Raw genomic sequence first — 11,102 nt, 5'->3', positions numbered from 1 at the left:
AGACATAACAGAGTCAATGTCTCAAAAGCTTTGGATTCATCTGTTCATCCAGGTGGCAAACTTGAGACAAACATTCTTAATCCTTTTAGGCTGCTGTGATTTTCACGTTTTATGCTCTGCCACAATATCCATTAACCACTTTGTCATTAAAGCTCCTAAACCAGTTTTGGTGTCTTTTTCTTACTTTGTATAAGAAGCAAAACTTTCTTTTTTTGGTCCTGGAACTTTACACATTATTTCCAATGAGAAAGACTTGTTGAGCCAGTCCAATTTTCAGAACTTTAGCCCCACCTTGTGGTTAATTTGTTATCATCTGAAAGTATTGTATATAATTACTTTTTAGATAATTCCACCACATAAAGTGTAAGTAAGTAATTCACAGTGAATAAAACTAATTTCACATCAGATCCCTGAATTTCTGAATCAAAATCTGTATATTTATGAACATATATATTTTATTTCTGCATCAGATTTTAGCAGAGCTCTGCAAACAAGACAGGTATCATTGTAGACTATCCTTATTTCAACAGAAATGGGATTCTTCCTTCTGAATAAAGCCTATTTTTAATGATTTTTTTCTTCAATTCTTCTTGAACTTATATATATAACTTATTTATATTGAATAATGTAACTTACATTAGTATCGCATTATTTATTTTGTTTACTTTGACATTTAGCGTTAGTTAAACTAGCTGGCAGAGCAGTTTCTGTGTCCAGGTCTGCTGGCAATGACGTGATGAAGTCATGATAGATAGATGGATGAATGGATGGATGGATAGATAGATTGACTATTTGTCCAAATGTTTGTAGACATTGCTACTCAGCTACTTTAAGTTGCACCCATTGCTGACACAAATATGCAAGTGTATACTTTAAACTACATCAGTGGCAATGTGCAAAGAGTTGACAGTAGGAGAGACTGTAATATAATATTATGTATTATCTTCATATTACTTGTTATATTATATTACTTATTTATATTGAATAATGTAACTTACATTAGTATCAAATTAAGTTTACTTTGACGTTTAACATTAGTTAAGCTAGCTGGCAGAGCAGCTTCTGTGTCCAGGTCTGCTGGCAATGACATGATGAATGCTATGTTATGCCAATTAAAGTGTACTCTAAAGGACTGGTACAGTGGTGGAATTGATGGTGCTATATGTGCAGTGTGGTGTGTGCATTTTAAAGAATTCATATCTGTAGTGTAGGCTTGTTGGTTTATGATACTGAAAACTGTATATCTTTACTGTCCAATGAAAAACATGTATCTCCACTTCACAGGAGCAGGTACAAATGTTTTTGCCTTTTAATGAAAGTCCATGTAAAATAAGAGTTTATTCCAAATAGATTAGCATTTCTATTGGTCCATTCATCCAGCTGCGATATTCTCATTATGTAAAAATCGAAGTAGCCAGTGCAGCTTCAGCACATACATTTAATCATCTGCATTGAAACTATTACATTGTCCCAATCAAATGAAATGTAAATAGATAATGGCGATGAACATTGGTTGGAGGGCCCCCCCTGTGAACCTTTGCCCAGGGGCCCCAACACACTGAAATCCAGGACATCCAATCAGAACAGAGCTTGATTCATACATCAGCCCTAAAGGCACAACACAAATCCAGCCTGTTTAATTCTAAGGGTTAAATAGAGGTTGTGAAAATGTCATGTAAATATGAACTGCAACTAATTTTGGGACATAAAGACGCACACATGACATAACTGAATTTTGGCAGGAGAAACATGCCTGAAACCCCCACCTCCTTAATCTTATGTCCTATTAATTCCATCTCCACCTTGTCTCCACCAAGTGTGCTCCACCCTCCACCACCTCATAACCTCCCCTTTTAACCCTGTCATCTATCTTTCCTGGCTTCACACATCAGACTTGGCTTTCCTACCGCAAAGAAAAGCCACCTGAACTCCAGCCAAGAATTTTCTTGTGTTCTCCCCTATTTCTCACAATGTTCTCCCATAAGCTGAAGGCATGATCCGAGCTAGCAAAAGTGGAGCTAGGGGGGACAGACATAGAAAACAACCCTTTTAAATGAAAGCCACCAGTATTCACAGTCAAGGTGATATTTTCAACCACTGCCAGAGTCCAAACACTTCTGGAACTCTCCATTAGAAATTCAATATAGACTATTTCTCACCAACCTTCGTCCTTGTTGCCCTTGTCGTCCTTGTCGTCTGTGAACAGGAAGGACATGGTGTTTTCCTCCTGCATGGAAAGTGAGTGCTTGAACTTCCTTCCTTTTGAACCACCATTACAATGGACCTGAAAACTGCGGTCTGAGACAGAAGGGTAGTTACTTCAGCTCTGAACGAAAGTGCGATGGACCTGCTGTGTGCTACATTAGTGAGCTTTATGCTGCAAACAGATTAAGGTAGTTGTTTGGAAGCCATTTGGGGAACGTGTGAAGAGCCTGGGCAGAAACCATCGAGCCCTTCCACGCTTTCGCAGGATGCCAAATGTACTTCTGGATGGATGTTTGATGATTGTTCTGGTGTTTTCATGCAATCCTCTGGGTAAGTTAAAGAGCTACACACCACATGTGCTGTTGTCTTTTAGTAGACACATCCAGCCATGGCTGTAAGACTTTTCTGATGTTTGTAGTCTCCAAGTCATTTTGAAAAGTGTATGTTCATACGTATAAATAACAGTACAGGGGGTTTATATAAATTACAGTGAACATCATGTCAGTTTTACTTCTCAGTGGTGAAGTATCGGGCCTGGTATTAAATGCCCTTATTAGACAACCATGTCTAAAAGCTTCAGTACTGCTACTGTAAGGCCACAGAAATGTGTGCTACGTTCAAATGAATAACTGAATAACCCCCCCCCCCATTTTATCTCTTACAGCCTGTGCGACAGACTGCATACCTGTAGTGTTGGCATCCCGCAGAACTCTGTTTGTGCCAGAAGGGGGCAGTGTCTCTTTGCAGTGTGAGGTTAGGGACTGTGGGCCAAAAGATTGGACAGGAGGATGGAGTCTGAATGCTCAGGGATCTTTCACTCCACTTAAACCATCTCCAAAACTCCACCTGTCCAACCATACAGTCTCAGCTAACAGCACATGCCTGCTGGTCAGCATTCAGAACCTCAGCCAGTCAGATTCAGGGGAGTACAAGTGCGTGGTCTTAATGGGGAGTTACACCATTCAAGGGCATATAACACAACTCAACGTGACTACAGGTACCTATATACACATCAGTACGTATCCTGTCTTCATTCTTCAAACACTGTGTGGGCTTCATGAAGATCTGAACTGAATGTGCTGGCTTTACTTTAATTGACATAGTTGATTTTCTAAGATGTCTGGTGTCCTAAGTTTGCTGCTAGCTAGCTTGGCACTGGAGTTATAGCATTGGTGTAGCTAGTTGTTAAAGTAATGATATGGTGAGAAATCTAATGTATCCAATTTTCTAATGAACCTAGATGTAATCGAATACTTGAGACATGTTTGGTGCCCAAATTTCCCTTCTTTAGCTTAGCTCTGGAGTTAATAGCCACCCAGTACCTGCCCACAATGACCACCTTAACCTGCTCCAACTGCATCCATGTCTTCATTAAGGCGACATATTGGCAATACAATAGATATCTCCAGAAATCTCAGGAGAACATAAACATGAACCTATTGGCACCATGCTCTCTAATGCCAGGTGTGGACTGGAGGGGTAATGAAGCCCCCCAGCATTGAGCTGTGGAGCAGTGGAAGAACTGTGTTCTCTGGAATGATGGTTGGTCCTCCATCCAATATTTTTGGGCTGAGTTGGGGATGATGATGAGGTGGGGTGGTGATCATTTAACATCCTGACCTCACTAATGCTTTTGTTGCTGAATGCAATCAAATCCTCACAGCAATGCTACTCCAAAATCTAGTCGAAAGTCTTCCCTGGACAGTAGAGACAGTTATTTTAGAGCACCGGGCTATATTACAGGGTTGTGGGTTGGATAGTCGGGCTCAGCAAGCTGACACTGGTGGGCCATAAAGCCACCCTCTCTGCTCCCTGGACGCCGCAGCAATGGCTACCCATCACTCCGGGTAGTGTGCTCACCGTCACTGTGTGTGTGTGTGTGTTCACTGAACGGATGGGTTAAAGGCGGAGGCCAAAATCCATCCGTGTCGGACACTAATGGTTAATATGGTTGTCTTGCCTTGTCGTATTGGTGGATAGGATAGGGCCTTCCCCTCCCTGATCAATCAGCAGGATGCTAGCCAGTGCAAGCACCATGTTAGCTGATGTAACAGAACTAGCAGTTAGTGCTCTCCTACAAGTGGTCCAGCTGCCCAGTTTAAGTAATTATGTTTGGGTGAACTCGTGACTCAGAAGAACCCTTTACCCTCCCAGTGCTGCTATCATGGTGTGACAGTCTTAGCTGACAGCTACATTTGTGTGAATTCTTGTAACAGCAAATGAAAATGACAAACTCCTGAATCAATCTTGATTTGTGTCTGCAGCTGAATCAACAGCGAGAAAGCTCTCTCACAGGTTTCTGGTGTGTCTTGGTGCCAGTCTGTGTTTTCTTCTGGCTCTAGGCCTGGCCTGCTGTCTGGCTGTCTCCAAACGGCTGCGTTCACCCCCTGTTCCACCACACTTCAGAACCACCCGTAAGATTGACATCCCTCCCTGCATCCTCACTGCCAGACTACTAGGATTAGGCTTTTATAGGCCCTCACAGCAGCCTCATTGCCTTGCTTAAAGTTTGCGAGTGTATCGTATAATTCCAACAATTCCAAAATGCTCCATTTTTGGAAATGAAGAATTTTGAAAAGGATGAAGCTGAAGAACACATTTTAGCTCTGATAAAGATGGTGTTTATCATAACATGGCATGTGTAAGGCCCACTCCCAGCAGTGTATACTGTTAAAAAAGCATATATTGTATAGGTTACACTATGTGAAGAAAATACTGTAAAAAAAAAAATGGTGAAATAACTGCCAAAGAAAACACACCGAAATTTTCATTAAAGTCTCTGCAGAGAAACAGATTTCTCTTCAATTATTATGATCAATCACCTAAACAATAAAGTGACAGTGCTAAAAGTTCTAACAGTACAAAATTACACTGGCACACAGCCAGCACAGACTCACACTCACCAACACAGCCAAAAGGTAACTTGCTCTTACAGCCTACAGCACCACACAGTCAAACATTACATAAGATAGATATGGACACCTAAGTGAAGGTAGCCCTTGGGAAATGGCAACACATTGACGCTGAGTGTCAGTGACCGAAGGACACACCCTGCATGTTGGTGTCAAGAGCCAGTGGGAAAGATGTGTATGTTTGCTGCAGAACTTTTATTGTTGTCACTTTTTTTTTGAAGGTTTTTGATAACAATAGCAATAATTTGGAAAAATCTGTACAATAACTGAGTTTCTCTGCAAAAACTAAATCATAATAGTAATAATAATAATAATAATAATAATAATAATATCTGAATATTTATTGTATATTATTATTTTCCACTGAATTCCAATTTAAGTATCATTGCATTTTTGTATTTGTTACAGTATGCACATAAATGTTAAATATGGATGCTATTTACCCTAAAATTACAAAGAAAACAAATAAATCGTTAGTATGGACAATATATTTTTATATTATTATCTGCATGACAGACATTTATTGTAACATTAAATTCATTTGATTGTATTTTAGAGAAAAATGCAGTATAAATAATATAGTATTTTGTCTGTAAAAATAATTTGTAATTTGTAATTATTGACATAATACTTTTAATAACACTTAGGTAACTACTTTACAGATCCTTTCTGTAATATTACAGAGGTTTTGTATACAAGAAAAAAAGAAAACTACTTAAATATTTAGAGTAATTGTCTGTAAAGTGTGTTTTTTTACTGTCCATGTTGTCTTTCTTATGATCTCTTTTCTTATGCATTCTTGGCATAACTTCACATTTCAGAAATGACGAAGTCATAGGAGAAATATAAAAAATATCTTATTTTTGAAGCTATGTTGTTGTTATTGTAACAATATTTCATTTATCTTGTTTATTTATCTAGTTATTTCTATTGGGCTGCTCCTCATTTTATCCTGTAAATGATAAAAGACTCATGTGAAGCTCATGTCTGTGTCTGAATCAGGTTTATGTGTATTCAAGTTCTTAACAGTTCCTTCTTCTCCTGTCTGCTTGCAGCCACTGCTCGAGTTAGACCGAAAGCAGAAGTAAGTACTTTAACCTTCTTTGGCATTTAAATCATGTCAGGTAGGGATTACACCAGTCTCTTGCACAAATTCAGATAAGGCCTGTCCATTTTAGTCCAGGCTTCGATCACTGGGTGTACATTTCAGCTGGTGCTCATGTGAGTCTATTTCAGCATCTCACCTGCTGGTCCAAATTGAGTGTTGGGACTGAGGTCTGTTGATATTGCAGATCAGTCAAATTGCCCCACTGTTCCACCATGTCTGTTGATCTGGTGCAAATGTGTGAGGGTCATTGCTGTGTTCTGCATTTGGCCATGTACACTCGTGGAATTGTTGGTACCCCTCGGTTAATGAAAGAAAAACCCACAATGGTCACAGAAATAACTTCAATCTGACAAAAGTAAGAATAAATAAAAATGCTATGAAAATTAACCAATGAAAGTCAGACATTGATTTTCAACCATGCTTTAACAGAATTATTTTAAAAAATAAGCTCATGAAACAGGCCTGGACAGAAATGATGGTACCCTTAACTTAATATTTTGTTGCACAACCTTTTGAGGCAATCAAACGATTCCTATAACTGTCAATGAGTCTTCTGCACCTCTCAGCAGGTATTTTGGCCCACTCCTCATGAGCAAACTGCTCCAGTTGTCTCAGGTTTGAAGAGTGCCTTTTCCAGACGGCATGTTTCAGCTCCTTTCAAAGATGCTCAATAGGATTTAGGCCAGGGCTCATAGAAGGCCACTTCAGAATAGTCCAATGTTTTCCTCTTAGCCTTTCTTGGGAGTTTTTAGCTGTGTGTTTTGGGTCATTATCCTGTTGTAAGACCCATGACCTGCGACTGAGACCAAGCTTTCTGACTCTGGGCAGCACATTTCTCTTTAGAATCCTTCGATAGTCTTGAGATTTGACTTTCTGACTTTCATTGGTTAATTTCAAAGCATTTTTATTTATTATTACTTTTGTCAGATTCAAGTTATTTCTGTGACTATTGTGGGTTTTTCTTTCATTAACCGAGGGGTACCAACAATTTTGTCCAAGTGTGTATGCACAAACTGTATCTCATAACTCATTGGGCACGTATCTCAAAATGTATGTACCTGTATATTATATACATAGACATAAAATATAGATCGTGAATATATTTTCGATTGGTAGGAATCTATAAGCACTATATGGACAAAAGTATTGGGACACCTGTTCCTTAATTTTTTTCTTCTGAATTCAAGGCTAATAAAAAAAGTTAAAGGTGCACGTATTTGTCCCTGTACACTGTACAGCGAAATGTGTCCTCCGCATTTAACCCATCTGTGGTAGTGAACACACACTCACACACACACACTAGTGAGCTAGGGGCAGTGAGTACACACACACACTCAGAGCGGTGGGCAGCCAACTCTTTAGCGACAAGAGCATTAGTGAGGTCAGGATGTTGGATGATCACCAGCCCCAACTCATTCCCCATTTATCTTGAAAGTATTGGATGGAGCACCATCCATCATTCCAGAGAACACAGTTCTTCCACTGCTCCACAGCTCAATGCTGGGGGGCTTTATACCCCTTTACCCCACGCCTGGCATTAAGCAGCATGGTGCCAATAGGTTCACGTATATCTGCTCTAGAGAGTCCTATTCTGTTAGCAGTACGACTCTACAGTTAGACATATAGTGTTTGGATTTTCTTTGTAGCAAGTAAATATCAATTATAGTACTAATGAATGTGTACTATTCACATGTATGTTTGTATATGATATATGATATATGGCTGAAATACATGCCATATTTAAAAAGTGGTCAATTTCAAATATTCAAATAAATGTATATTGGATATAAGGGATTTATATATATATATATATATATATATATATATATATATATATATATATATATATGTCATGTATCAGATGTTAGTCAAGTATTGTGAGGTTAACAGAGGAATGCACTAGAAAGGACAGAGACTGGTGTAAAATTTACCATTTTCTAACCAGTGCATTTAGTTAAAATATGCATGTTATAACCTGTCCAGGTGGTGTATGCAGCAGTAGTGCTGAAGAGTCCAAGACAGGCGGAGTCTAAGAGTCCTGAGGCAAGAGAGCCCATTGTGTACTCCTCGCTCAACTTCTCCGCAGTCTGAGGACACAGATCCTCACACTCCTGGTGTTACGTTCACTGGAAGACTCCTCAAAATGTACATTTCCATGCCGTTGAGCACTGATTCATCTCAGGACTAAGATCTATAACGTTAATAGTGATTAATAATTTCCTCCTGAAATCTGGAACGCTCATTTGCTTCCTGCTGTAAGTGCTGTTCAGTACAATGCCAGGATACTGGCATGTGGCCACAGCACAGAAGATCCAACGAATATACTAACACACGTCTCCAAGTATTTGAGAAAACATACTGTACAGTGATGTGCTTTTCTTTGTATTTTAATCAGTTAAGGTACTGAAAAGGACTCTTTAAAGTTATCATAGAACCAATGTTGGTTCCTTAAAGAACCATACCCTAGATGGTTCTTTAAAGGACAGTGGTTGATAATAAGAAGTGCAAGTGTAGAGGAATTGGGGGTTATTACATCTAAAAGCCATATTATTATATTATCCTATATGGACAGAAGTATTGGGACACCTGCTCGTTCAGTGTTTCTTCAGAAACCAAGGGTGATCCTGATTAAAAAGTTATCCTGCTTTTGCTGGTGTAACTGTCTCTACTGCCCAGAGAAAAGGCATTTCTGGAGCTTTGCTCTGAGGATTTGATTGCATTCAGTGATAAGAGTGTTAGTGAGGTGAGGATGTTGGATGATCAGCATTGTGGTTGGTGTGGCGCAACAGATAACACCACTACCTGCCAGTGAGCTACCACACCATGTGGGAGACTGGGGTTCAATTCCTGGTCTGGATGACTATGCTGCGCTACACCAATAAGAGTCCTTGGGCAAGACTCCTAACACTGCATTGGCCCACCTCTGTAATACGAGTTACCTTGTAAGTCACTCTGGATAAGGGCGTCAGCTAAATGCTGTAAATGTAAATCACCACCCATCTTATTCCCACCTTCCCAACTCTTCCCAAAAGTATTGGAAAACAGTTCCTCCACTGCTCCACAGCTCATTGCTGGCAACATCACAAACATCAACATTTAGCATTAGGCATGGTCCAATAGGTTAATGTTTATCTGCTCCAGAGAGTTCCATTCTATTGGTAGTTCTTCTCTACAGAGATTATACAAGCTGTGTGTACGTGCATTTGCATGCACATCTGTGTCAGTAATGGGAGCAACTTAAAAAGCAGCTTAAAAATGCATTATTTATCTTCTATAAATAAATTCTCCTAGAACCATATGTCCAACTAAAGAACATTGTAGGAACCTTACTTTTAAAGACTGATGTGCAGGAAGAGCTATAGTGACCTACAATACCTTTAACAACATAGATACTGCACTAGTAACTTTAGGATGTCTACAGCATCTAACCTTTCTAACATAATCCTCATAATGATCCATCCATCTCTGTTATTTTGGCTTGTAACTGTGCCAAATTGTGTAGAACTGAACTGTAACTGTTTGTTACTGTGCTGTAACTTTAACACTCCTGTTACTTTTTATAACAATGCTGCTACAGCTTGTAAAAGTAAAAGTGCTAGAACTGATTAATACAGAGTTGTAACTGTAACTGTGCTAGAACTGGTTATTACTCAGCTGTAACTGTAACTGTGCTAGAACTGTTTATTATCTAGCTGTAACTGTAACTGTGCTAGAACTGGTTATTACTAAGCTGTAACTGTGCTAGAACTGGTTAATACTGAGCTGTAACTGTAACTGTGCTAGAACTGTTTATTACCTAGCTGTAACTATAACTGTGCTAGAACTGTTTATTACCTAGCTGTAACTGTAACTGTGCTAGAACTGGTTATTACTGAGCTGTAAGTGTGCTAGAACTAGTTATTACTGAGCTGTAACTGTAACTGTGCTAGAACTGGTTATTACTCAGCTATAACTGTAACTGTGCTAGAACTGTTAATTACCGAGCTGTAACTGTAACAGAACTGTTTATTACCGAGTTGTAAATGTAACTGTGCTAGAACTGGTTATTACTCAGCTGTAACTGTGCTAGAACTGTTTATTACCAAGTTGTAAATGTAACTGTGCTAGAACTGGTTATTACTCAGCTGTAACTGTGCTAGAACTGTTTATTACCAAGTTGTAAATGTAACTGTGCTAGAACTGGTTATTACTCAGCTGTAACTGTGCCAGAACTGTTTATTACTCAGCTGTAACTGTGCTAGAACTAATTATTACTCAGCTGTAACTGTGCTAGAACTGGTTATTACTCAGCTGTAACTGTGCTAGAACTGGTTATTACTCAGCTGTAACTGTGCTAGAACTGTTAATTACCGAGCTGTAACTGTGCTAGAACTGTTTATTACCGAGCTGTAACTGTGCTAGAACTGTTTATTACTCAGCTGTAACTGTAACTGTGCTAGAACTGGTTATTACTCAGCTGTAACAGTAACTGTGCTAGAACTGTTTATTACCAAGCTGTAACTGTAACTGTGCTAGAATTGGTTATTACTCAGCTGTAACTGTGCTAGAACTGTTAATTACCGAGCTGTGAATGTAACTGTGCTAGAACTGTTTCTTACTCAGCTGTAAATCTAACTGTACTAGAACTGTTTGTAACTGTACTGTAACTGTGATAAAACTGATTATTACTCAACGGTAGCGGTAATGGTAACTGTGCTAGAACTGGTCATTACTATGCTATATACTATATATATGCTATATACTATAACTGTTTGTTACTGTGCAGTAACTGTGCATAAACTGTTTAATACAGAGCTAAGTTTCCTAGAACTGTCCATTACTGTACTGTAACTGTAACACTCTGATTAATGTTTATAACGCCACTGTGCTAGAACAAA

At 39.0% G+C, this 11,102-nt stretch overlaps 1 protein-coding gene across 2 annotated transcripts; it reads left to right on the top strand.

The window, feature by feature from the left end:
* Positions 1-2,274: 2,274 nt before the first annotated feature.
* LOC140565574 (uncharacterized) lies at positions 2,275-10,897 on the top strand. Of its 2 annotated transcripts, none has more exons than XM_072691558.1 (5): positions 2,275-2,535; positions 2,870-3,202; positions 4,470-4,619; positions 6,173-6,201; positions 8,209-10,897. In XM_072691558.1, exons 1-5 carry the CDS (start codon positions 2,472-2,474, stop codon positions 8,314-8,316), a joined length of 684 nt encoding a protein of 227 aa, XP_072547659.1. In that variant the 5' UTR covers positions 2,275-2,471; the 3' UTR covers positions 8,317-10,897. The 2 variants fall into 2 exon arrangements, with proteins under 2 accessions (XP_072547659.1, XP_072547658.1); XM_072691557.1 differs by having other exon boundaries at positions 2,870-3,220.
* The last annotated feature ends 205 nt before the right edge of the window (positions 10,898-11,102 follow it).

The sequence above is a fragment of the Salminus brasiliensis genome, chromosome 11, assembly GCF_030463535.1.
Source record: "Salminus brasiliensis chromosome 11, fSalBra1.hap2, whole genome shotgun sequence".
Classification (NCBI taxonomy): Eukaryota; Metazoa; Chordata; class Actinopteri; order Characiformes; family Bryconidae; genus Salminus; species Salminus brasiliensis.
Note: the sequence above shows the minus strand (reverse complement) of the source record. Positions and strands in the feature narration are given on the sequence as shown.

Bases quoted from the DNA above. Each gene is read 5' to 3' on its own strand.
- LOC140565574 (XM_072691557.1), top strand. From the start codon at position 2,472: ATGCCAAATGTACTTCTGGATGGATGTTTGATGATTGTTCTGGTGTTT. The intron at 2,536-2,869 runs GTAAGTTAAAGA...TATCTCTTACAG, and splicing joins GTTTTCATGCAATCCTCTGG to CCTGTGCGACAGACTGCATA. The intron at 4,620-6,172 runs GTAAGATTGACA...GTCTGCTTGCAG, and splicing joins ACCACACTTCAGAACCACCC to CCACTGCTCGAGTTAGACCG.